Source organism: Symphalangus syndactylus, chromosome 22 (genome assembly GCF_028878055.3).
Source record: "Symphalangus syndactylus isolate Jambi chromosome 22, NHGRI_mSymSyn1-v2.1_pri, whole genome shotgun sequence".
In the NCBI taxonomy this organism is placed as follows: Eukaryota; Metazoa; Chordata; class Mammalia; order Primates; family Hylobatidae; genus Symphalangus; species Symphalangus syndactylus.
The window spans coordinates 8,483,776-8,510,897 of NC_072444.2; the positions used below are offsets into that span (position 1 = coordinate 8,483,776).

General features: G+C 51.7%; 1 protein-coding gene across 11 annotated transcripts in view; it reads right to left on the reverse strand.

Moving 5' to 3' along the window:
• Nucleotides 1-27,122, reverse strand: part of PTPRU (protein tyrosine phosphatase receptor type U) — a 92,988-nt gene that overhangs the window by 32,694 nt on the left and 33,172 nt on the right. For 7 of the 11 annotated variants that reach the window (XM_063631382.1, XM_055261265.2, XM_063631377.1 and 4 more), the window contains 9 exons: nt 19,267-19,575; nt 15,593-15,702; nt 15,059-15,260; nt 14,588-14,690; nt 11,756-12,029; nt 10,241-10,277; nt 9,347-9,485; nt 4,553-4,582; nt 2,242-2,399 (listed from right to left, as the gene is read on the reverse strand). In XM_063631382.1, the coding sequence (XP_063487452.1) occupies nt 2,242-2,399; nt 4,553-4,582; nt 9,347-9,485; nt 10,241-10,277; nt 11,756-12,029; nt 14,588-14,690; nt 15,059-15,260; nt 15,593-15,702; nt 19,267-19,575 (1,362 nt within the window). The remainder of the gene's footprint in view (nt 1-2,241; nt 2,400-4,552; nt 4,583-9,346; nt 9,486-10,240; nt 10,278-11,755; nt 12,030-14,587; nt 14,691-15,058; nt 15,261-15,592; nt 15,703-19,266; nt 19,576-27,122) is intronic. The other 4 variants (XM_055261269.2, XM_055261268.2, XM_055261267.2 and 1 more) reach the window with 1 other exon arrangement.

Here is a 27,122-nt window from a genome sequence, read left to right on the forward strand (position 1 = left end):
CTAATGTGGCAGAAGTGAAAAAGGCTGGCAAACTTTGATCTTGATGTGGAGCAACAGAAAGTCTTACACACTACTGCTAGGAAAGAAAACAGGCAGAGCTGCTTTGGAAAGCAACTTGGCACTCTCATTGAGCTAAAGATGCACGTACTCCACAATCCAGCAATTCTATTTCTAGAACCTTGTGTGCAGGTGCATCTAGGCATCCACATCAGAATATTCACAGCAGTCTCATTTGTGGTAACAAAAAAACTAAAAACCAATCGAATGCCCATGGATGGCAGAATGAAGAAGTCAATCGTGATACAGCCATACAATGGGAAACTACGCATCAGAGAAAGTAAATGAACTGCAGCAAAATATCCACATGGGTAAATTTAAATATGATGTGGAGTTAAGAAGTAGTCTGTGATTTCATTTTTATAAAGGATGAAAATGAGCAAAACTATACAACGCATTGTTTGGGGAGATATGTACACATGGTAAAACTACCCCCAAAAAGCCGGGCGCGGTGGCTCACGCCTGTAATCCCAGCACTTTGGGAGGCCGAGGCGGGTGGATCACGAGGTCAGGAGATCGAGACCATCCTGGTTAACACGGTGAAATCCCGTCTCTATTAAAAATACAAAAAATTAGCCGGGTGCAGTGGCGGGCGCCTGTAGTCCCAGCTGCTCGGGAGGCTGAGGCAGAAGAATGACGTGAATGCGGGAGGCGGAGCTTGCAGTGAGCGGAGATCGTGCCACTGCACTCCAGCCTGGGTAACAGAGAGAGATTCCATCTCAAAAAAAAAAAAAAAAAAAAAAAAACCTACCCCTAAAAAAGGTAGGAAAATTATAAACACAAATTTCAAGGGAGGCTGGGCACAGTGACTCACGCCAGTAATCCCAACACTTTGGGAGGCTGACGTGGGCAGATCAATTCAGGTCTGGAGTTCGAGACCAGCGTGGCTAACATGGTGAAACGCTGTCTCTACTAAAAATACAAAAACTGGCCAGGGGCGGTGGCTCACGCCTGTAATCCCAGCACTCCGGGAGGCCAAGGTGGGTGGATCACCTAAGGTCAGGAGTTCAAGACCAGCCTGGCCAACATGATGAAACCCCATCTCTACTAAAAATGCAAAAATTATCTAGGTGTGGTGGCACACACCTGTAATCTCAGCTACTCGGGAGGCTGAGCCAGGAGAATTGCTCCAACCCGGGAGGCAGAGGTTACAGTGAGCCAAGATGGCGCCACTGCACTCCAGCCTGGGCAACAGAGTGAGATTCCGTCTCAAAAAAACAAAAAAATTAGCCGGGTATGGTGGCAGGTGCCTGTAATCCCAGCTACTTGGGAGGTTGAGGCAGGAAAATCATTTGAACCTGGGAGGCAGAGGTTACAGCGAGCTGAGATCATGCCACTGCACACCAGCCTGGGTGATAGAGTAAGACTCCATCTCAAAAAAAAAAAACAAAACACAACACAACAATTTCAAGGGAATATTTACATCTAAGAAAGAGGTAGGGGATATAGCTAGGGAGGTGTACCAAGATAATGTTCTAATTCACCAATGAGATTCATTGCTGTTTGTTGTATTGTTATGATTTTATGACTTTCATAAACATTACATATTCTCTTCTGTACAAATCAACACTAAACAGAATAAAAAGATGTGGGATGAAGCAAGTTAAGACACAGACCTAGTACATGACAGCTGACTCACTATATTCTGTGAATACAAGCACAGCCCTAAGTGATTTTGCACACATTATCTCATTTAGTCTTCACACTGGCCCTACCAGCAGAGGCAATCAGCATTCCCATTTTATACACGAGGAAACACAAATCCAGAGGGTGTAAGCAACCTGCCCCAGGTCGCAGAGCTAAGAGAGGGAGAGGCGGGTCCAGGTCTGACTCTATCGGTCTCTCTCAGCCACTGTATCCCCACCTCTCACATAACAGGTGCTCAATAAGGGGTGAGGCCACTCTGATCCCTCTGTTCCTACAGCAGCACCCTCCTCCTTGACAACTGTCACAACGGACCTTGCATTCCTCTTACACTAGCAGAATTCCTTGCAAGCTCCTCCAGTACACAATGCAAAAACGCCACCTGTGCGGCTCTGTATCCAGCAGGTATCCAGCAGGAGCACCACAGATGCTTCACTTTTGGTTGCAGGTGTTACAGAACTCATCTGACGTGGGGACCCTATTGTCTCAGGTCAGGAGCCCCAGAGCCATGAAGAAGGGGTAGGAGGGCCGGGCACTCACCCCGGGTGCTGTAGCCATGGGTGTCCATGAAGGACAGGCCCAGCCGCTCGTCCTCCTGCAGGGTGCTCTGGTCTGTGAAGCTGCGGTCCACGGCGCTCATCATGTGTGTCTTCTCCTGGCGGTAGTTGACGGTGGCCTTGGTCATGTTCACCGGCTTCCTGGAGGAGGGGGTTGAGGGGAGACACAGGCACTGTGTGGGGCTGGACAGCACCCAGAGGTGGGTGGGGAGGCCCTGGAGTAAGGGGACCTCAAGGCCAGGAGCCAGCAGCTGTCCTAGAAGCATCTCTGGCTGCGGAGGGCTCTGCCTCCATCCCTCACTCACTAGATCCAGAGCTGCTTCTTCCCTGAAAAGGGCTTGGCAGAGCCCGTCCTATGGACCTTTGCGAAGGGAAAGGGGTGGAGCAGCAGTGGCCTCAGGCTGGGATCTCACTCCTAAGTTTCACTGGCTCCCTGGGCTTAGGAAATGGGAAAGAAAGTCACTCCAGGGCTAATTTGGTGTCACAGCAGACAGCTCCCCTCACCCCCACTGCACCCCAAACTAGGAAAATGGCTGGCCCAGCTCCAGGCCCAGCATGTCCCCACCTCTCTCTCTCCTCCCTGTGTTAAACAGGGACCGCTCTCCAGACTCCTCTTTCTCCTGCAGGAAGGAGTGACTACACCCTTCCTTCCCCGCAGAGGGTCTGGCTCATGCTCAGCCAGGCCTCGGGGGCTTCCCCCACGCACAGAATGAATTCCACCGTTGGCTTCTCCCTACTCCCAGTAGCACCTAGGATGGTCCCAGCATAGACCACCACAGACTTGTAAAGAGACCCACTGAAGGTCCAGATTCCCACCACTGCCCACCAGTCCGTCCTGCTGCTCAGAGCAGCAGGGAAGAGAAAGAGAGGACTCCTCTTCCTCCAGGCCCAGCTTCACGGATGAGGATGGCAGTTTGTGACTTCGAAGGAACTTAGAGGAAAGTGGGAGGGAGAAAAGGAGGTGGGGAGACAGGGCCATGGACAGAGGACAGCCGGCCAGGCTGGCTGAACATGGAGCCCAGAGAGGACCCATCACTGAGCAGATGCTGGCCTAGAGGGCGGTCTCCGGGGATGTGCCACAGGCTCCGTTCCCAGCCCAGGACTCCTGGCCTACCTGGAAGAAGAGCTACAGAAACAAACCAACCCGATCCCCAGAAGATGGAACCCGGGAGGGACACCTAACGCTGTTGGCATCCGGCTGAGCTCAATGTGAGATTAAGCAGATGGAATTTGATACAGATTCTTTGAAAAGTTCTGCATCTGGTTTTGAAAACTAACTGCACAAGCAGCAGGGAGGGAGAGCTGCCTGTCCACAGCCCCTGCAGGAGCCGAGCTGGGGGCTCAGCGCGAGTCGCTGGGTGTTGAGTTGCTGGAAAAGCTCGTGTTGGGAAACAGCAAGGTAAGGAGCCGTCCAGGGAGGAGGAGGTGAGAGACCCACTGTCCTCAGGGCTGGCCTGGCACCCTCTGGGCCTACGCTTCAAGGGAGGGAAAACCAGGACAGGTGCGGAAGGAATGTTCCGGAAGGCTTGCAGAGTAGAAGACAGAGACAGAAGACAGAGGAGCATCGGCAGGCTGTGGAGTCAGCAGGGGCCTGGGTTGTATCCCAGTTCCAGCGCATTCTGCGACCTCCCACAACTCCCTTGGTCTCTCTGAGCCTCAGTTTCCTCATCAGTAAAGTGGGAGTGATAAGAGCTCCTATTTCTCAGAGCTGTTGTGAGGACTCTGTCAAGAACTGAGCACAGGGCTTGGCCCAGAGGAGGCTCCCAGGAAATGGTGGGTCTGCAGAGCTGGGGCTGCCCGGCTGGAGAAGGGACTTGTAGGGGCCTGAGAGTTGCCTGTGCTGTGGGAGGAGCTGCCAGTCTCAGAACAGGTAGGCCCCGCCCACATGCAAACAAGCACACACATGCACATGGACGTGGGCTCCAGAGAGTGTCCTGAACGTGGATTTGGTTGGAGGTCAGGACATCCTTCTAACCATGAGGAACAGTAGACGTAAGGGGCTGCTCTGGTGGTGAAGGGGACATTGAGGCTCAGGGACTTGCTGGGGGTGACTCAGCAGGGCCAGCTCTGAACCCATGCCTCTTAGGGGCAGAACCAGCACTCGTGACCAGGACTTGAGGAAGACGCAGAGGGGAGGGACAGAGCAGAAAGTCAGAGGCCGAGGTGACCAGGCAGAACGGGGTGGACACCAGGCCAGGCTGGACGCAGCAAGACTAAGCCCAACCAGAGAAGGCGGGGGCGGGGGATCTCCCCCAGGCAGGGCCGGGACTCCCGGGCCAGGTGGAGCTACTTACGGGTAGTAGGAGTAGGCATAGCGGTCTCTCCTGGCAGCATGCAAAGAGAGAACAGCACAGTCGTGTCCGAGGTCCGTCCACCAAGGCTGGGCTGAGGCAATGCCCAGGCAGCAGGGTGGGGCCTGGGTGCCGCCCAGGCTGGGGAGGGGGCTGGCCAGGGACTGGACAGGTCAGAAGGACCTTCCTGGTCCCAAGAGCTGGTCAGGCTCAGATATTAATGACCAGGACCCAAGGCCCTTCTGAAACCTTCCCGAGGCCTACTGCAGGAGTGAGGAGGAGGTGGGAAAAGGGCCTAGGGGGCCACAGAGCTTTCACACACAGTCATACACATATGCACACTCACACAGACACACATGTAGATATATGCCCACATACACTCATACATGGAGAAACACATTATCAACACACACAAATGCAGACACACAGATGCAGACATGCATGCACATGTATTCAAACACACTTAGACATATATTCACAAACACACACACATACACATTAGACGTCCCCTGACACACACAGACTCGTACTCTCTAGGCTAACTGTGCTTACCAGGGTTGTTCTTGTCCCTGCAGACAGCACCCCACCCTCCCTCCCTGCAGGGCCCTCTGCCCCTAAGGGGTCAGCCCTTTTGCCTGCACCTCCACCTGGGTGGGGACAGAAAGGGGGCAGGGTGGAGAGGACTCCAGATGTATGCCCAGGACACACCTAGGGCCCACCCTCACCACTAAAGGAGACAGGTCATCCCCTCTGGGAGTACCTGGGGCACAGCTTCCATCAAGAGCCCTACCTTACCGCAAAGCAACCACAGTGTAAAGCAGGTCGGATTCCCATTTCACAGGCGGGGAAGCTGAGTCAGGGAACACGGGCTGCCTGGGCCTCTCTGGGGGTCAGTGGCAGAGTCCAGTGCAAACACCTGCCCCAGGACCCTGGTCCTGGAACCTCCTCTGTGCTCCCCTCCCAGGCTCTCCAGAGGCCTCCATTCACTTGCCCCCACACCACCCTGTCGGCAGGGACCCCAAAGAATGGCCTTCCACAGGAAATCCTGCAGATGAAGGGGAGGAGAGCGGAAGACGGACCAGCAAAGGCAGGAGCTGGACCCCAGGTCACACAGCACATCTCCTCCATCCCAGGGAGAGAGGGGAGGGTCCAGGGCGCTGGAGCTGTTGCAGAGGCCCCACGAGGGAGGACGCGGTTGAAGAAATGGCATTCTTCTGGCCTCAGTTGACACATTGTGCTTCAAAAGGGCCTTCCCGGACCACTCTCCCATGAGTGCCAGCTACATGATGTCTCCTGTATTCTCTTTGCCCCCAACACCCAGCACCCTGTTCTTTTCACAATTTGTAATTATCTCTTCTATTTGTGCTTTTTCTAATTTCATGCCAGGCTTTCCACCGGCAACAAAGTACAGGAGGACAGGATCCTTGTCTTTTTGTCTCCCTTGGTTGCCCCAGGGCCCCACACGTTGTCATCCCACAATGAATATTTTGTTGAATGGAGTAATCAATAAATGAGTAAAAATAAATAAAAGAACTTCACCTCCATGCGCTTCCACCTTCTTCTTTAAAAAGTGAGGTTAAGCCTGGGCACGGTGGCTCAGGCCTATAATCCCTGCACTTTGGGAGGCCGAGGCAGGTGGATCACCTGAGGTCAGGAGTTCGAGACCAGCCTGGCCAATATGATGAAACCCTGTCTCTACTAAAAATACAAAAAATTAGCCGGGCATGGTGGCGGGCACCTTTAATCCCAGCCAGTCAGGAGGCTGAGGCAGGAGAATCACTTGAACCCAGGAGGCAGAGCTTGCAGTGAGCCAAGACTGCACCACTGCACTCCAGCCTGGGCAACAAGAGCAAAACTCTGTCTCAAAAAATACATAGATACGCATCCTGGCTAACATGGCGAAACCCCGTCTCTACTAAGAATAAAAAAAAAAATTAGCCGGGCGTGGTGGCGGCCGCCTGTAGTCCCAGCTACTCGGGAGGCTGAGGCAGGAGAATGGCGTGAACCCAGGAGGCAGAGCTTGCAGTGAGCTGAGATCGCGCCACCGCACTCAAGCCTGGGTGACAGAGCTTGAGTCCGTCTCGAAAAAAAAAAAAAAACACATACATACATACATAGTGAGGTTAATAATAATCTCCCACAGGGACTGCTGTGAGGCTCCAGCACCGGGAAGCACCCAGCAGTGCCCACAAACCACCCCTCCCTACACCTCAAAGTGGGGAGACCTGACTCCCCTGGGCTAGACCGTGGAGATATAGGACAAGACAGGGCTTTCTCTGCCCTTCATGGAGCTCTTAACCCAGGAGGAGAAGCGAGCATTGAGCAAAACACTACAAGTAAGTAAATGACAAAGTGCAGGGAGAAGAAAGTGCTGCCACGGAGAAGGGTGGGGTATGGGGACTTCTGGAAGCAGAGCCAGGGAATCTGACCCGGCCTGGGGTCACCAGCCTCCCTTCCAGGCCCTGGAATTCCCCTACAGCAGATGCATCCAGTCTGATCGTCCACAGAGGCAGGGCAGGATGGAGAATCTGAAATCTCCTTCCAGCTGGCCTCTATTACCCATAATCCCCCTGGGACTCCCTCCTGCCTCCAGTAAGGCTCCATGGGGGTGTGGTAACTGCCCTCCTCAGCAACTTCCTACTCTTGTTAGTTACGTTGGCACCCCACGTTGATCTGAACACCCACATCCCTGCCAGGGCTGCTGCATCCCATGATACCCACAACGCAGACTGCGAAAGCCCTGAGGAGCACGGAAGGCCCTGAAGGCCAGGCTCAGATCCAGGGGGATGCAGTAGGTGCTACACAGTGAGACTGAATGGCTTTTAGAGGAAGTAAGAAGGTCTGGAGTGATGGGGGATGAGGGGTTCCTGGAGGCATCTGGGATAACCTGGGTTTACGGGGTAGCAAATACATAATGGAGGGTTTCCTAGTGAGGCCCTGACAACATTTCTGATCCACCCTGTCCTGGGCCCAGCGCTCTCTTTGCAGTGCTCTCTGACACCCCCCACTCTGCCAATCCTCTTCTTGAGGGTAGATTTCTAGGACCTCAAATACCACCTGCAACTGAAATCTGCCCCCTCCATTATAGCCCTCTCCAGCCCCAGCCCTACTTAAAGTCACTTCTCAGGCCCCCTGCTGGGGGAAACTCAGGGGCTTGCCACTCCGGGGGCACCGCCTGTGCACCAGACTCGGTGAGGCCTTCACATTTGTAGGCGAGCCTGAGTGGAAGTCAGACCCTACTGCTCATCAGCCAAGTGGCCTGGGCAAGGGGCTTTCATTACAGTTTCTTCATCCAGAAAAAAGGGAGTCAGTCAAGATCCAAGAAGGAAGTGTTCTCTGATGCATCCTGAGTGCCAGAACAGTGCCTGGTACACAGTAGGTATCCAATAACTAATGTACTCATGGATGATGTGTGTGAAGCTCCTGGCACATAGTAATGCCTCATTAAATGATACTTTAAAATAGTCTCTCTTAAAGCTGTGCAGGAACAATGAGGGGAAAAATCAGAGTGTACCGCCCTGGCTGGGCCATCCCCCTCACATCCCCTCCACCCCGCTGCACACTCCACCCCTAGACTCTCTCTCTCTTGCTGGTGTCTGGCCTCAGGCAAGGTGGCTCCAGCCAGCTCTCTCTCATCTTCCTGGATCCTATTATCTGCTCCCGGCAGCCCAGAGATACAGCCAACTCATCCACATGTGCCCAGCCTGGCAGCAGTAGGGGCTGTAGAAGCCAGAGCCCAGGTGGGGAAGGGTGGAGCTGGCTCTGCCTCTGGCTCTCTGGGTAGCCATGGGCAGCCCTGTGTCCCCTCTAGGCCTCAGCATCCCCATCCCTCATTTAAGGTGCTTGGACCACAGTGTCCCACGGCTGCCTGGTGGGGAACATGGTGGGGCAGAGCTGGCAAGCAGAAAGGTGCCAGAAGCCCCCACCCGGCCTCCGACCAGCACTGCTGCTCAGCCTTCATCTGCTCCATTTACTAGGCTCCCAGGGAACGGTTTTCTGGTGTTTTGAAGGCAGGTTCTGTTTCTTTAAAAAGATTTGAAAACCACTAGACTAGATGGCTTTGAACTACCTGGCAGCTCTTAGGTTCTGGGGCTCTGAGCCTCTACAATTCTAAAGATTCCTAGAGTCCTAAATCCTACATTTCTGAAACTGCAAGATCCTAGGTTCTGGATTCCACAATGTCCTGGGATTTATGCTGCCCTCTGCAAACCCGCTAGGAAACACATTTCATGCAAACACAGACTGGACCTTTGAGACATGAGGGATAGTAGGGGCGGCAGGGGGAGGGGTTTCTCGGTCACGGGCCCAGGAGGGCTCCTCAAGGATCCACAGGAACAGGGTCCAGGGCAAGTTGAGCCTGAGAGAAGGTGGATCCCAGGAAGAGCCATGGCTCAGGGCCCTTGGTTTAAAGAGGAGTGAGCTCCATCCTCTGCTGAGGTCAACTGCACAATCCCATAAGCAGGGCAGACACCTTGGCTGAAGGTCTGCAGGGGGGTAAGGGTTCAAAGCCAGGTCACCTCTATGCCCTCCCTATTGAAACAGGCACAGCAGGCATAGCTCCTTGGCACCAGCCAGAACTGTACTCCGGCCATGCCACTCCAGGGCAGCCCCATCTGCCCAGTCTCTGGCTTCCCACCACCCAGCTCAGATCCATCTGTAGAGACGATGCCCAGGCTGGCAGCCCTCCACACACCTGCAGGACAGTTGCCCTACCTGCTCTTAGCCGCAACTCCTCTGTGCCACCAGGCCTCTGAGGGGTAGAAGCCACTGGTGGGACAGGGCACCGGCCTCACTCACCCTTTGCGGATGATGACAATGATGGCACCCAGGAGAAGGATGAGGACAGCAAGCCCCCCAGCACAGATGCCCAGGATAAGCCCCATCTCCTCCGATCTCTGGGACACCTCCAGGGGCCGCTTGCTTTCCTTGCAGGCAGCTGGGGAGAGCAAAGCAGAACAAGGGATCAGAGGAGAGACAGGGACCATCAAGGCCCTCCTGTAGGTGGCTGTGCCCAAGGAACAAACTGGGCTGCACAAACCACCCCACATCCTCAACATGTGTCCTGCCTTTCCAGCAAATCTACCTCCTCACCATCCCTGATACCTTCTGCACTTCCACGCCACAGTCCTCACGGACATGGCTCCTTTGCCAGGAAGAGGTTCCCTCGCTCCCCACTTTCTCAGATCCTCCCAGCTCTCAGCAGATAGGAGAGAGCAGACACCTGGGCTTCAGCCCCACCCTCTTGCCCTCCTGGGAGGTAATAGGGATTAGGAATTGTGTACCTAGGGCATGGTTAGTCCATCTCAGGATGGCAAACCAACCACATTCCCTGTCTGGAAGCAGGAAAGATACCTACAGCACAGGGCCCATGCTGACCTCACCTTCTCCCCCACCACAGGAAAGCCGGGCAGATACGTAACCCAGAACCAGCACCCAGTACCCACCACCCCCAAGGCCCAACTATAATGGCTCCTCTCCACAAGCCTGCTCCAGGCCCCTGCTGTCAGCCTGGGAGAAGGCGCCCTTGAGGTAGGGCACATGGAAACCCAGCAGAGAAGCCCCTCCTGGCCCCAGGCCTGCCCAACCATCCTCCTCTACTCCCACAGCCCTAGGTCCTCAGGATCCACCTCCCCAGCGCTGGGCAGGTGAGAAACCTGCCGCTGAAAGGCTGCAGGAACTCAGCAGACTTACCTTTCCTGGCAATGCGGATGCAATTCAGCCGGGTCTCCTGGAGGCACAGATGGGGGTCTCAGCGCTGCTGAAGCCCCGACCTCTCCCTCCCCAGGGTGGGAACCTCAGACAGCGTTTCTTGGGCCTGTTCAGGGCTTTGTCTGGTGCTGATGGCATCAAGGGACACCCCACCCGAAGGCAGGCCTGGGGAGGCCCTTGAGAGCGGGGCCTAGAGGGGAGGCACCTGCAGTGCCTTAGGAAAGGGGGATGAGATCGAAGGCAAAAGAGAAACAAACGTCACGGGGAAATGGGCGGGGCCTCGGACATCGGGGCGGGGCCTAGGGCGAGAGGTCCAGCTAGGAAGTCAGAAATCAGGCAAGAAACCAGGCAAGCAGCAGAGGAGAGAGGAGCCTGGAGGAAAAGGTGGGGCTTCAGTGAGGAGGCGGGTCCTAGGCCTTAACACGGGAACGCTGGAATCTGAGATGGACTCCTCTGGGAAGAGAAGCATCTAAGATAGAAGGCAGGGCCTCAGGAAGGAGCAGAGACTAGACTGGGGACCTGGATAGAAAAGAGACTAGGAAAGAAGGCTCAGGAAGGGGGTGGTGCTCTGTGGGAAGGAGCCTGGGGTCGGGAGGGCTGGCTATGGGAGGGGTGGGACCATGGGGGAGGGGTGGGACCATGGGGGAGGGGCGGGACCATGGGGGAGGGGCGGGACCATGGGGGAGGGGCGGGACCATGGGGGAGGGGCGGGACCATGGGGGAGGGGCGGGACCATGGGGGAGGGGCGGGACCATGGGGGAGGGGCTATGGGGGGAGGGACTATGGGAGGGACTCTGGGAGGCGGGGCTATGGGAGGCGGGGCCGTGGGGGTGGCTCTATGGGAGGTAAGGCTATTGGAGATGGGGCAATGGGAGATGGGCAAAAGGAGACAGGGCTACGGGAGGGGCAAGGTTATGGGGGAGGAGCTGTGGGGCCAGGGTTATGAGAGGTGGTCTGTGGGAGGTGGGGCTATGGGGGTGGGCTGTGGGAGGTGGGGCTATGGGAGGTGGGGCTATGGGGGTGGGCTGTGGGAGGTGGGGCTGTGGGAGGTGGGGCTGTGGGAGGTGGGGCTGTGGGAGGTGGGGCTGTGGGAGGTGGGCTATGGGAGGTGGGGCTATGGGAGGTGGGGCTATGGGAGGTGGGCTATGGGAGGTGGTCTGTGGGAGGTGGGGCTATGGGGGTGGGCTGTGGGAGGTGGGGCTATGGGAGGTGGGGCTATGGGAAGTGGGCTATGGGAGGTGGGGCTATGGGAGGTGGGGCTATGGGAAGTGGGCTATGGGAGGTGGGCTGTGGGAGGTGGGGCTATGGGAGGTGGGCTGTGGGAGGTAGGGCTACAGGAGGTAGGGCTATGGGGGTGGGCTATGGGGGTGGGCTATGGGAGGTGGGGCTATGGGAAGGGCTGGGCCTGGAGTCTATGCTGGGCCTGCTCCAAGGTATCCCCCGTCTGCCATCCCCCACACCCAACCACGCCCACCATGACCCTGGCCGGTCCCTCACCCCCTTCAGGTGGCTTGCTGCCTGGAAGTAGATGAGATAGGCCTTCCTAGCCTCAAGTGGTGGGTTCCAGAAGCCTCGGTAGGTCTGGTTGTCACCCACGGTAAAGGGCATGGCCCCAGGTAGACTGCTGGCCGCCAGTTCGGCCCCGAAGTAGTGCACCAGGCCTCGGGCCAGCGCCGCCTCGAAGGTCAGTGGCACTGGGAAGCAGTCCTGTCCACCTGGCTCCCGCCGCAGCCTCCGCGCCCGCTCCTCCTCCACAATCACCTGGTACACGCTGGACAGGGAGGAGAGCGTACAGGGGATCACAGGCGGCCAGAGGACTGGGAGAGCCACCTGGCAGTTAAAGGCGTGGGCTTTGTGGTCAAGCCCTCCTGGGGACTAACTTCCACACACCACTCCTTACTAGCTGGGCAAGTCCCCTAACCTCCCTGGGCCTCGGTTTCCTCCTCCATAAAATGGGAGTAATTGCAAGACTGTTCCAGAAGATAGACGGGAAGAACAGGCAAGTTAAGCAAGCAGCCAGCACCTGTCAGCGGTTATTCCTGTTACTAATCCAGGCTAAGAGGATCGTGGACCCTGCTCAATATAACCAAGCCATAAGGCCCCAGCCTGCTTCCTCCATGAGTCCTCTTGTGCGTGTGACACAAGACCTGGGAAACCAAAGCTACTGAAAGCTCCCTTCTGGGACTCAGTAAATGACAGGGTTAGCCAGATTCATTCATTCATTCATTCAGAAAGAGATGACTGAGCTCAGACGATGAGCCCTGTGCTAGACACTAGGCACCTGGGCTTCCTAAAACTGACCTCTAGTGAGAGCCAGTCATTTATCAAACAAGGACACCCAACACTATGTCTCTAGCACCCTCCCAATGCCAAGGCAGCCTCTGATCAGCAAATCGGAGCCCTGCTGTCTCAGGATCCTGACTGCCCACTCTGGTTCGTGCTCCCTGGTCCCAGCTGTGTTTCTATTTTATCTCTTTACTAAGTAGGTTTCTGCTATGAGCTCCTCCAAATCCTCTGCAGAACAAAGTGGAGAGTAAATAAGTGAATCCTGACAAATTTAAGTATTTCCAATTACAGTCTCGGTCACGTCTTGGCGTGTGACATCCCATACTGACAGCCTCTGCTCGGGGACGCAGAAATGCCTCTTCCTTGCTCACCAGATGTTTCTTTGGAGCATCCAAGTTGTGGGGAATCATCCCAGAGTGTTGGACACCAGCCCATGGCTTGTCACTAGCCCATTATAAACACCAGTCCAAGCCCCTTTCAGCCTCCATTACCCCAGGCTAAGGTCAGGCCTCTCCTAGCCCTAAATCCCACCAGGAGGTAATCATTAACATTAGCCACGAACAAAGTGCATCTTAATCTAGAATAATCCCCATTGTGCAGAGAAAGAAATGGAGGCTCAGGAAGGTAACGGGACATGCCCAGGGTCATGCAGCCATCTTGCCGCTCCGCTCCCACCAAGCCTGCCCCCACCTAGCCTTGCAATCATCATCCTGAGGGACCCTGACCAGTGCTGCTCACAGGATCCCTCAAGCGGACAAGGAAGGAAGGGTTCCCAATCCATCCCAGACTCAGCGGCATAAGGGCCCTGAGGCTCCAGCAACAGGCAAAAGGCCCTGCAGACCCCGTGACTTTTTCCTGGGGCTTCCCTGAGGGTCTGGGAACCAGTCCAGGGCAGGATTTGCAGTGGCAAATACAGGGAACACAAAGCAGAAGAGGAGAGGATACAGTGGGGAGTGAGGAGGTAAGGGACTGCCATGGTCACCCGGGCAGCCCACTCTCTTCCTGGGGAACTGACTAGGACCCTCACACCCCCTCACCTAAAGGCTGTCACCCTCTCCCAGAGCATGTACCTTCGTGGAAGGAAGGGGTGGACCAGAAGGGCAGGGAGGCTCTATAACTTCTAGAAAAGGTACAGGCACAGCAGATAGACCTGGCGTCCAAATCCAGCTCCACCACTTACTAGCTGTGTGGCCTTGAGGGCAAGTGACTTAGGCTCTCTGAGTCAGTTTCCCGATATGTAAAATGAAGGTAATCATACCCATGCCATGGGGCTGCCATGAGGATAAATGGCTTCATGCAGATAAAGCCCCTAGCACAGGGTCTGGCTAACAGTACGTGCACACAGTTGCACAAACACCCTCACACTCTCACACACGCACACTTATGTCTCCCATACACGCCTCTCACACACACTCACACCACACATCCCATGTCTTTATCACAAAGACACACCCAGGTTCACATCCCACGTACACGTACACACACACACACACACACACACACACACACACACACACGAGTCTTGTCTCCAGCACCCTCTCCCCAGCAGAGGATAGGCACCAGCAAGCCCCAGCCACCACGGCACCAGCAAGCCCAGCTTCCTCCGGGAGAGCAGGTGGAGAAGCCAAGCCCCTAGCCATTCCAGAGACATGGCCCTATCTGGCTGGCTGCCCCAGCCTTCTAGAAAGCCCATCTCTGTGCTTCCAGGAAAAGGCTGGGATGATATAAGGCCCCCAGAGTTTCACTTCTCCAAGGTGTCTGAGGAAAGGCCCCCTGGACAGGCCTGGACAGTCCCCTCTCCAGGCTGGACCTATCCAGGGTCCTCCTGACAGTCACCATCTGAGACCCATGGCCTCAGAGGGGAGGGACTGCAGGCTTCTCGCCTGCCGAGCATCCCAGAACGATCTCCTGCAGACACCCCGAGCCCTGCGTGGCAGACTGAGGGAGGAAAAGGGTGAGCTGGCCTGGGTGGGGCTCTGGGTCAGAGGAGGGGCCTCTTCCCTAAGGCCCTGGACTCCCACCCCTCCGTCCCCGCTTTCCCACCTGATGGGCGCACCACGGCCCTGTGCCGGCCTCAGCAGCACGGTGATGGTGTTCTCAGACTCGCCCAGGGGTGACGGCATGTCGGCATAATCAAAGCTGGGAGCTGGGGAAGGGGACAGGGTCACAAGCTGGAGCTTGGCCACTGGACCAGGGAGACCAGGCTTCCAGCCTCCTTGACCACAGTCCTCAGATCTCCCCTACTTCAGCCTTAGCCTCTTTTTTCCTGCTGACATGACCTGAGCTACCCTGGCCCTGACCTCAGGCACCGGCCCCAGCCTCAAGCTTCTGATTCCACTGACCACAGTCTCCTGACTCCTCTGACTTCATCCTCCCTGAGCCTGACTTTAACTCCTAAATGGCATATTTATCTCAGCAGGGGCCCTCTGTAACTACCCCCAGGATGCCCCCCATTTCCCCTCTGCCCATGGAACCCTTGGATTCTGGGCCACCTCCAAAGAGGCTGGGGCTCACCAGAGATGTTGGTGGTTATCTCAGTGAGTGCCGCCTGGCCGAAGCCTTTGCCTGTGCGGGCCCGCACAGAGAACAGGTAGGTGGTGCCTGGGTGCAGGTTGGAGAAGACGTGGTAGGTCTCGTTGCGGAGCTTGGAGATGGTACGTCGTGGGCCCGGCACGTTCACCGCCGGGTCTGATGACTCGATGCTCTGGTAGCTGATCTGGGAGCAGGATTGGCAGGCAGGTGGGCACAGGATGGGCAGAGCATCCCTGACCAGCAGCCTCCACCCACCATGTTTCAGGAAAGTGAGAGATAAGGCTAAGCAAAGGAGACGAGATGCCATCAAGCCAGGCTTCTAGTCATCTTCGCCTCTCCCTCCTGCCTTCAGGACCCTTCCCTAGAAATCACGGGGCACAGACCTGGCCATAGTTGAAGAAACTATGACAATCACATCTGTCCTCCCATGCACCTACTACTGTAGCAGCAGAGAGAAAGACGGTCACCTCTCACCTTCCACCAGGGACCCCCACTGTAAGAGGGTCCCACACCCACCTCATACTGAGTGATGAGACCATTGGGCTCCTGGGGCTCCTCCCACTTGAGGAAGATCATGTCCTCCAGTGGAGTGAAGGTCAGGGACTCAGCTGCAATCCCACTGGGCACTGCAAGGGAAAGGCGGCAGGGGCCAGGGGAAAGTGGGCTTTGGTGCCAGACACCTGGGTTTAAATTCCAGCCTTGCTGCTTCCTACCTGGTTCTCATGGACTATTCAGCCTCTCTGCACCTTACTTAACTCAGCTGTGAAGTGGGAATGATATAACCCCCCTCAAGCCAGGACTCAAATGATATGATGTACGTAAAGCCCCAAGGCAAACATCAGCAATTGCATATGGTTCAACCTATTACTAAGTACTCAAAATGGATAGCTGGCATTTTCATTACTGTGTAGGTTGCATTCAGGAGAGAAATACGTTTGAAGGCTCCAATTTTGTTCCAGTTGGGTAGTTTTCAGAAAATATGCACATGTGCCAGAGAAATGAAAACAGCAATTGCATTGCGGTATTGGGATTATGGGTGGAGATATTTTCTTGTCTAAAAATTTCTAATTACATAAATGACATGTTCAATGTAGAAAATCAAAATGAGCGTAAAGAAAATTAATGGCATCTACAATTGTATCACCCAGAGATACTGTTAACATTTTAGCATTAACACTTGCAGGCATGCCTTTGTTTTGCTTTCCTTTGTGTAAATGTGTACTGTTAATGGCAGGCACAGGAGTGTCATTTAGGAAGAGAATGGTCTTTGCTTGGGAAAATACCTTGATAAACCACTATGGGGAAGCTGAAGTCCTAAGGCAGAGAAAAGCAGAAACTAAGGAAGGAGCTGAATTTTGCATCCAGGCCAATGCTGTGCAGAACAGAAAACCGTGCACGTGCGGCAGCAACACAAAGCCATAAACCAAGGAGTTTAGGGGTAACTGGGATCTGTAGGAACCCAGGGAAAGGCTTTGGACCTGTGATAGCATTCGAGTGTAGCTCTTAAGAATGACAGCTGGCTGAGCATGGTGGCTCACGCATGTAATCCCAGCACCTTTGGGAGGCTGAGGCAGGCAGATCACTTGAGGTCAGGAGTTCGAGACCAGCCTGGCCAACATGGTGAAATACTGTCTCTACCAAAAATACAAAAAATTAGCCGGGCATAGTGGTAGGCGCCTATAATCCCAGTTACTCGAGAGGCTGAGGTGGGAGAATCGCTGGAACCAGGGAAGCAGAGGTTGCAGTGAGCTGAGATTGCGCCACTGCTCTCCAGCCTGGGCAACAGAACAAGGCTCTGTCTCAGAAAAAAAAAAAAGAATGACAACTGTGAAGCCAGATGGTCAGGTGAGAAAACCAGGCTTTCTGTGACCTCTTCTGTAAAATGGGAATAGAAATGAAATGGGAATAGAAATAGTAACATACCACATAGGGTTGTCATGGGTATTAAATGCAGTAAAATATTAAAACTATTCGGAATGGTGCTTGACATGTACACTAAGGACTAAATATTAGTTTGACATATGTAGAACACTGCATTCAACAGCAACGGAATACATGTTCTTTTCAAATACACATGGAACATTTACCAAAATTTAACGATATGTTGGGCCATAAAGTAAGGATCAAATTTCAAAAGATAAAATTTAGAGGATATCCTCTGACTACAGCGGAATTAACCTACAAATCAATAATAAAAAAACAATTAGAAAAGTCTCAATTGCTGGCCAGGCACGGTGGCTCACGCCTATAATCTCAGCACTTTGCAGGGCCAAGGTGGGCAGATCACCTGAGGTCAGGAGTTCGAGACCAGCCTGGCCAACATGACGAAACCCTGTCTCTACTAAAAATACAAAAATTAGCCAGGCGTGGTGGCAGGCGCCTGTAATCCCAGCTACTCAGGAGGCTAAGGCACGAGAATCGCTTGAACCCAGAAGGCGCAGTTTGCAGTGAGCCGAGACTGTGCCACTGCTCTCCAGCCTGGGTGACAGAGTGAAACTGTGTCTCAAAAACAAACAAAAAAGAAAAGTCCCAATTGCTTAGAAATTAAGCAACATAATTCTAAATAACCCTTAAGTCAAAGAAGAAATTATAACAGAAATAACAGTTCAATTGTATAAACAACAAATTGAACTGAATGATAATGAAGATAGGAAATATCAAAACTTGTGGGATGCAGCTAAAGCAGGACTCAGGGAAAAATGTGTAGCTTTAAACACATATATTAGAAATGAAGAAGGGCTCAGTATTAATGATCTAAGAAACTTCTACCTCAAAAGGCAAACAGAACAGCAAATCAACTCCAAAGAAAGTATAACAAAAGAAATAAAAAATAGAAAATAAAGAAAATTGCCGGGCGCGGTGGCTCAAGCCTGTAATCCCAGCACTTTGGGAGGCCGAGGCGGGCGGATCACGTGGTCAGGAGATCCAGACCATCCTGGCTAACACGGTGAAACCCCGTCTCTACTAAAAATACAGAAAAATTAGCCGGGCGTGGTGGCGGGCGCCTGTAGTCCCAGCTACTTGGGAGGCTGAGGCAGGAGAATGGCGTGAACCTGGGAGGCGGAGCTTGCAGTGAGCCGAGATCGCGCCACTGCACTCCAGCCTGGGCGACAGAGCGAGACTCCGTCTCAAAAAAAAAAAAAAAAAAAAAAAAGAAAAAAGAAAATAAAGAAAATCAAGTAAGCCAACAGTTGATTCTTTGGAAAGATTAATTTGTACAGTCCTCACAAGGGTGAACAAGAAAAAAGAAAACAGAAATTACCAATATCAGAAATGAAAAAGGTGATATCACTATAGAGCCTACGGACATTAAATAAATATAATAAAAGAATATTGGCAAATGAAGTGGCTCATGCCTGTAATCCCAGCACTTTTGGAGGCCAAGGTGGGTGGATCACTTGAGCCCAGGAGTTCGAGACCAGCCTGGGCAACATGGCAAAACCCCGTCTCTACAAAAAATACAAAAAAATTAGCCAGGCGTGGTAGTGCATGTCTATAGTCCCAGCTACTTGGGAGGCTGAGGTAGAGGGATCATTTGAGCCTGGGAGGTCGAGGCTGCAGTGAGCCGTGATCGTGACACTGCACTCCCACCTGGACAAAAGTGTGAGTCCCTGCCTCAAAAATAAATAAACTAGCTCGGCGTGGTGGTGCATGCCTGTAGTCCTAGCTCAGGAGGCTGAGGTGGGAGGATCGCTTGAGCCTGGGAGGAGGAGGCTGCAGCAAACTGAGGTGGTGCCACTGTACTCCAGCCTGGGCAACAGAGCAAGACTCTGTCTCTAAAGAAATAAAAAAAATTATAAACAACTTTATCTCAAGAAATTTGACAATTTAGGCGTAATGAACAAATTCCTTAGAAAATACAGTCCATCTAAACTGATACAAGAATAAAAAAAATCTGAATACCCCAATATCTATTTTAAAACCTAAAATTTACTAAAAACCTTGCCACAAAGAAAACTCTATGCCCAAATGGCTTCACTGCTGAATTCTTTCAAACACCTAAGGAAATAAATTAGACCAATCTACCCCAAAGTCTTCCAGAGAAAAAATAGGAGCTATCACTACTTTGGTGTTATACAGTTGGTTTAATCCTAAGCAAAAAAAAAATACCCTCAGTAAATTTCAGTCTCAGACATGGCATATCTGTGGGAGGTACACAGGGCCCTGGGAATTGGAACTGAGACTCTTACCATCCTCATCTGTCTGAAAGGTGACCTCCTTGCCCTCTTTGCGCCCCTCAGGGTTAGTGAGGACAAGCCTCACGTGGACATTCCGATAGGGCAGCAGGTTCTTGATGGTGTAGCGGCTGACACCTTGCTCTGTCTTCACACACTCTCGGATGCTCTGGTTGTGGCTGCTGCCCAGGGTGTAGTGATAGCACAGCGACACAGTATATGTGTGGCAACGCGTCACGTTGTAGCCCAGTGGTTCCCATTGCAGGGTCAGCTGGCGGGCCTGGATCTCAGCAAAAGCCAGGCCTTTGGGGGCCCTCATGGGCTCTGGAGAACGCAGGAAGCAGAGAGAAGAAGTTAGAAGAAATGGGAAGAGAAGAGGAAGAAGAACAGGGAGAGAAAGCATCAGTCAGCTGCCTGAAATCATCCCTCCATTGCCCTCAAGAGCTCAGGGGACCCCTAGAACATCAAACGGGGAGTAAAAGTATGTGCTTTGGAGTCAGGCGGACTACATTTGAATCCTGGCTCTGCCACTTGCAGCTGGCAACTGCTGACTGAATCACTTCACCCCTCTGATCCTTAGATTCCTCAACTACAAAATGAAAAGATAATAGGTCCTGCCTCATAGGATCATTGTAAGGTTTAAGGAAATACACACAAAGGATGCATGACAATGGCTAATATACAACAAGCCCCCAAAAAATATTAGCTTTTTTTTTTTTTTGACAGAGGCTCACTCTGTCACCCAGGATGGAATGCAATGGCACAATCTAGGCTCACTACAACCTCTGCCTCCCAGGTTCAAGCAATCCTTCCGCCTCAGACTCCCAAGTAGCTGGGATTACAGGCGTACACCACCACGCCCGGCTAATTTTTGTATTTTTGGTAGAGACAGCGTTTCACCATGTTGGCCAGGCTGGTCTTGAACTCCTGACCTCAAGTGATCCGCCCACCTCAGCCTCCCAAAGTGCTTGGGTTACAGGCGTTGAGCCACTGCACCCGGCCAATAATTCATTTTTAATAGCACAGTTCACCTCCTAATTCAAGACCACCCTGGACTACAACAGGTCAGTCTGAATCAAACTGTTGATATATTTTTCTTAAGGTATTAATTCCAAACTTGTTCTGAAACAACGTATAGTAATACATATAATATAATAACATACAGAAATCAGGGTAATGAGGGAAATGAGAGCCGAATAGTGAAATAAAGCCAGAGAGTGACAGGGAAACAGAAACAGAAATACATGACATTAGGTCCTTCGTGGAGGTCTAAAGAGAAGGTTCAAATTCAGTGGTGGGTTCCCTGGCTGTCAAAGCAAAAAGGGAAACACAATCTATTATATAATGATAATAATAATAAAAGGCAGTTAACATGTATTGGGGGTTTTGGATAGGCCAGGCATTGTTCTCGAGTCTTTAAAATGCTTTATCTCGACCGGGCGCAGTGGCTCATGCCTGTAATCCCAGCACTTTGGGAGGCTGAGGCAGGCGGATCACAAGGTCAGGAGTTCAAGCCCAGCCTGGACAATATGGTGAAACCCCATCTCTACTAAAAAAAAAAAAAAAAACAAAAAAATTAGCCGGGCGTGGTGGCGCGTGCCTGTGGTCCCAGCTGCTTGAGGCTGAGGCAGAGGAGTCGCTTGAACCTGGGAGGCAGAGGTTGCGGTGAGCTGAGATTGCACCATTGCACTCTAGCCTGGGCAACAGAGCGAGACTCCGTCTCAAAAAAAAAATGCATTATCTCATTTAATCCTTGTAATCTAGTGAGACAAGTGCTATTATTAGCCCTATCATACAGATATTAAAACAATGGCACAGAGAAATTCAGTAACTTGCCCACAGTCACAGAGATGGTAAGTGGTGAAGCTGGGATCCCAACCTGGTCAGGCTGGCTCCGAAATCCATGCTCTTAACCACCACTCCCCACCTCCCCAACAGGAATTCACTGATGCCTCAGGAGAGAGATAGCTACCCCAGCAGAAGGGAGGTGCATGTTAGGTTTTACGGTTTCTTGATGACTCTATGGACCAGAATGTTATCCCCATCTTATAAATAAAGAAACTGGGCTGGGCACAGTGGCTCATGCCTGTAATCCCAACACTTTGGGAGGCCAAGGCAGGAGGATCGCTGGAGCCCAGGAGTTTGAGACCAGCCTGGGCAACACAACAAGACACCATCTCTAAAAAAATAAAAAGTTGGCCATGCGCGGTGGCTCACACCTGTAATCCCAGCACTTTGGAAAGCCAAGGCAGGTGGATCACCTGAGGTCAGGAGTTTGAGACCAGCCTGGCCAACATGGAGAAGCCCCATCTCTACTAAAAACACAAAAATAAGCCGGGCGTGGTGGCACATGCCTGTGGTTCCAGCTACTCAGGGGGCTGAAGCAGGAGTACTGCTTAAACCTGGGAGGTTGAGGCTGCAGTGACCCATGATCGCAACACTGCACTCCAGCCTGGGCGACACAGTGAGACGCTGTCTCGGAAAAAAAAAAGAAAAGAAAAGAAAAGTCAAGGCTTCTGAAGCAAAGGCAAGATGGAGCTCAGGACTCAGCCCTTAGTCCTGCATCTGCGTTGACCAGCTGTGTGATCTTGGGAAAATCTCTGGGCCTCAATTTCTGGATCAGTAAAACGAGGGAAGACACCAAGATTGCATCAAATGATCCTTTTCTCTCTTGCACTCAGATTCCATGAAGTGTAGTTTCATTACCCTCAAGTTCTGTGAGCACCTGCAAAGTGTCCCCACCTAGAGGGACCTCAGCATCCCTTAATGAACAGGTGAGAAAGCACCGCTATACAACCTCTTAAGAAGATTAAGTACAACCCCTAGGAGCATTTTTTTTTTTTTTTTTTTTTTTTTTGAGACAAGGTCTTGCTCTGTCCTCCAAGCTGGAGTGCAGTGGCAGGATCACGGCTCACTGCAGCCTTGATCTCCCCAGCTCAAGTGATCCTCCTGCCTCAGTACCCCAAGTAGCTGGCACTACAGGTGCATGCCACCAAGCCCAGCTAATTTTTGTATTTTTTGTAGAGACGGGGTGTTGCTGTGTTGCCCAGGCTCATCTCCAACTCCTGGGCTCAACTGATCCTCCTGCCTCTGCCTCCCAAAGTACTGGGATTACAGGCTTGAGCCACCGCACCCAGCCCCTAGTGGCATTTTTTGTGTGATTAATTTGTTCAGAATTCCCCTTACGAAGAAGATGCAAAGGAAAGCATTCGCCCAGGCTGCTCCTATCTTGGGAGTGCACCAGTAACACAGTTTTCAACACTGGCCCCAAGTACAGCACAATACAAGTTTCTGTTTCCACCCAGAAGGTTTCCTTTCTTCCCTGGAACACAGGCAAGCAGCATGTCTCCAGTTATATACGGAGCCATCGAAGAGAGATTTCAGCACTCACTAGGAACAATGCCTGCCTCCTGACTGGCTCCCTTCTCCCCACAAGTAGGGCCTACCCAAATCCCATCCCATATGGACACTGACGGGCTGGCTGCCACTGCTCCCTGTATCCTGGGTACTGTGGGCTGCAAGCCCATTCACCACACTTAGGTTTTCTCTCCCATTCCTGGCCCATAGAGATTTTTCTGATTTTTTTAATGTAGTTTTGTTTTAAGCCATCATTCTTCTATGTTTGCACCAGAGGGGGCAGATCTGGGGTGTGCTCACTTGCTATCTTTCCCAGAGGTCCTTGCGTTATTCTCCAACTCTCTGGCTGTGGTCCTGGCTGCCCTGTGTGCACTGTCCTGAGGGTCTACAAGAGCCGAGGTACCACTGCTTTATTTGCACTACTGAGAGTGGCTCTCTGTTCCCTGCAGCTCAGCTCACACCATCCCCACCCCCTGGAATGCAGCCCTGCGTTCCTTTCCAGCCTCTAGGGCTTGGCAGAAGCACTCTGCTTCCTAGTCCTCCTGCAGCATTTACAGAAGGGCAGGAGAAGTTCCATGTAAACGGGGACGTGTGCTGGGTGAAGACCATGGCAAACAGGACAGTAGTATCCCATCCAAAAGGGGCAGCTACTGCTCACCTCTAGATGACTGCTGCCATGCGGGACTACAGGTTCAGAGTTGCCACATCCTCCCATTTTTCAAGAGGAGCCAGAAATTCCAATTTTTATGTGAAATCTCCAGATTTTTACATACTGGCAACCTACTCAAGCTTCTTAAAATCACCTTACAGGACCCAAGATAGTAACTTTGGAGGATGAAACTCCCAACTTCGGACTTAGGCACCTCATTCTTTGACAACTGTGCCACCTCCCATCCACCCAGGTAGACTGAGAGCTCTCTGAAAAGAAGGTCCACTTCTCTTTTTTCTTCCTGCCTACCCTGATCATACCTGGACAGATCCAAGGAGCTCAAATAGTTTGTTGACTACAGACTGATATGTTGATTGAGGGGTGTGAATCCATGAGTTTCTCCATGTTTCTAAAAACCATCTGGCACCCAGACACACTCTCTTCAACTGTCAACACACACTAACAAAACAGAACTTGGGGACCTCAAAGCCTCATCCCTCTAAATTACACAGGGCTACAGGTCACTCCAAGATCAGAGGTCAAAATGCACATTAAAATAATGAGGATAACATTTAACGCTGTTGAATTAGGCCACCATGTGTTAACTTTAGTAAGGCTAAACAAGATGCAATAACCCCGAAATGTTCAATTTTCTCATGGGAGGAGCTTTGGACTGGGATCTAGTACGCCCAAGTTCACATCCTATCTCCACCCCTCATTAGTTCTTTTTTTCTTTGTTTGTGTTTGTTTTTTTGAGACAGAGTCTCACTGTCACCCAGGCTGGAGTGCAGTGGTGTTATCATTGGCTCACTGCAGTCTCAATCCTCCCACCTCACCTTCCTGAGTAGCTGGGACCACAGGCACGTGCCACCATGCCCCTGGTTAATTTTTTTTGTATTTTTTGTAGAGACAGGGTTTCACCATGTTGCCCCAGGCTGGTCTCAAACTCCTGAGCTCAAGTGATCCACCTGCCTCAGCCTCCCTAAATTCTGGGATTACAGGCATGAGCCACTGCACCTGGCCATAGTTCTTTGGCTTCAGGCAAGTTACTTAACACCCTTTGAATGTTGATGTCAGCTTCCTCCACTAAAAAATGGAGATTATGGCTGGGTGCAGTAGCTCACACCTGTAATCTCAGCATTTTGGGAAGCCAAGGCAGGATCGCTTAAGCTCAGGAGTTTGAGACCAGCATGGGCAACATAGTAGTGAGACCTTATCTCTACAAAGATATAAAAATTAGCCAGGCATGGTGATGCACGCCTGTAGTCCCAGCAACTCAGGAGGCTGAGGTGGGTGGATAGCTTGAGCCCGGGAGGTAGAGGAAGCAGTGAGCCAAGATCATGCCACTGCACTCCAGCCTGGGTGACAGAGTGAGACTCTGTCAAAAAAATAAACAAAAACAAACAAATGGAGATTATGACGCCTACTTTAAAGAGCAAGTGTGAGAGTTACATGAGATAATATGAGTCAAATTGCCCAGCCTACAGTCATTACCAGTCTACAGTAATTAATAAACATGTGCATTAACATGAGATGCCAGTAGCAGTATAAATTAGGACAACCATTTTTTAAAGCAATATATTTAAAAGCCCTTTCTTCAACCACTCCTGACTCTTTATCCTAAAGAAATAACTTGGGGTGGAGGGAGAAGGGAAGAACTATAAGTGCTAGGTTTCCCAATATAGTATTATTTATCATTACACAAGTCTGGAGGCAAACAGTCCAGCCAAATGGGGACATTCAATGGACTTCTAGAGTCAATAAACATAATTATAAACAACATCACACACGTAACAACACAAAGCAAATGAGGCAGCATACGGAATGCTTTCTACATCCCAATGCAAGGGTGTAAAACTGTCTACTGCAGGCATATGGGCAGAGATGTGAAGAAGTCAGAAAAATTAAAACAGCTGTTGGGCTAGGATGATGAGCTTCGGAGTGCTTATTTTTAAAAACGCCTTCGCCTGATGCTATATTATTGTTTTTACAGTAAATAATATAGTGCGAGGGGAGTTTCATGGGGATGGAGGAGATGACAACACAGCTGGCCAACAGCAAAACAACTGCCGGCCAACGCGCCTAAGCAGGGAGGGGCCACGATGTCAACAAAGAGAAGCGTGTAATTCAGAAGGCCAGGGGGAGATGTTTGCACCCTGACTGCCAGGCCCCTGCCCCAGCTTCCGTCCTGGCCAGCCTATGAAAAGTGTTTCGCAGTGCCCAGCACAAACTGGGCATTCAGCCCATGATGGGGGCAGCAGCTGCTGCTGCTGCTGTTAAAAACACTGGATTACGCTGGATGCACTGGCTCCTGTCTGTAATCCCCGCACTTTGGGAGGCTGAAACAGGAGGATCCCTTGAAGCCAGGAGTTTAAGATCAGCCTGGGCAACACAGTGAGACCCTGTCTCTACAAAAAAAAATACATATATATGTATATGTATATGTATATGTATATGTATATGTATATGTATGTATGTATATAAATCAGCTGGGCATGGTGGTGCAAGCCTGTAGCCCCAGCTGCTGAGGAGGCTGAAGCAAGAGGATCACTTGAGCCCAGGAGTTCAAGGCTGCATGTAGTGAGCTGTGATCGTGCCAGTGCACTCCAGCCCAGGTGACAGGGTGAGACCCTGTCTCCAAAAACAAAATAAAACAAAAAACTAAAACAAAACACTGGATGAGAAATCAAGAGATTCAAACTTTGATTCTAGCTCTGCCGTGGACTCACTGTGTAGATTTGTACAAGTGGCTAAATCTCTAAATCTGAGTTTATTCATCTGTAAAATAGGAATAATCAACAGCCGTCATCATGAAACCTGGGTTCTTGACCCACTGTCTGATCACAGCCAAGTCTCTTCCCCTCTCTGGGTTTCAGCTTCCCAATCTGTACACTAAGGGGAGTGCAACAGAGATCCTCTATGGAACCCTGTGCTATGATTCCTTTTATCCTAAGTGGCAAACCAGAACTGCCTTTGAAAGATTAAAAACACCATAATTTACTGGGTGCTTACTGTGTGTTAAGCACTATACTTCACATGCATTTAATGCATTTCCCTGCAATTGTCTGCATTTAACCCAAAACACTGGAGGCTCCAAGGTTCAGGCTTTACCACCCCTCTTTCTTCCACCTATGTTTATTCCCTAAAAATCTAAGGACTAAATCGGGGATTCTCAACCTCAGCACTACGAACATTTTAGACTAGATAATTCTTTCTTATGTGGCTGTCTGCGCATTATAGGATGTTCAGCAGCTTCCCTGGCCTCTATCCCTTTAGATGCCAGTAACACCCCATTGCCGCCACCCAGTTGTGACAACCGTTATATCCTCAGTCACTGCCAAATGTCTCCTAGGAGACAAAATTGCCCCTAGTTGAGAACCATTAGCGTAAAAGATCTCATCCAACCTCGGGGCTTTAGATGCCATCTATTCCATCTCCACACTGATGACTTTCAAATTTGTATCTGCAGCCCAAGCCTCTTCCCTGAACTCCACACTCATGTATCCATCTGCTGATGAGTACCTCGACTTGAATGTCTAACAGGGATCTCAAAGTCAACATTCCCAACACAGAACTCCTGATCTATGACACCCGCATCAAATCAGCTCCCACCACAGTCTGCTCCTTCGCAGGAAACGACAGCTCCATCGTTCCTGCTGCTCTAGCAAAACACCTTGGAGCCATCCTTGACTTCTATTTCCCTTTCTCTCATCCCATATTCAATCCATCAGCAAATGCAGTTAGCTCTGCCTTCAAAATAAACCCAGAATCTGACCACTTCTCCCCACCACCACCACTTCCACTCGGCTCCCAGCCATCACCACCTCTTAAGCAGATCATTGCAGCAGCCTCGTCCCTGGTCTCT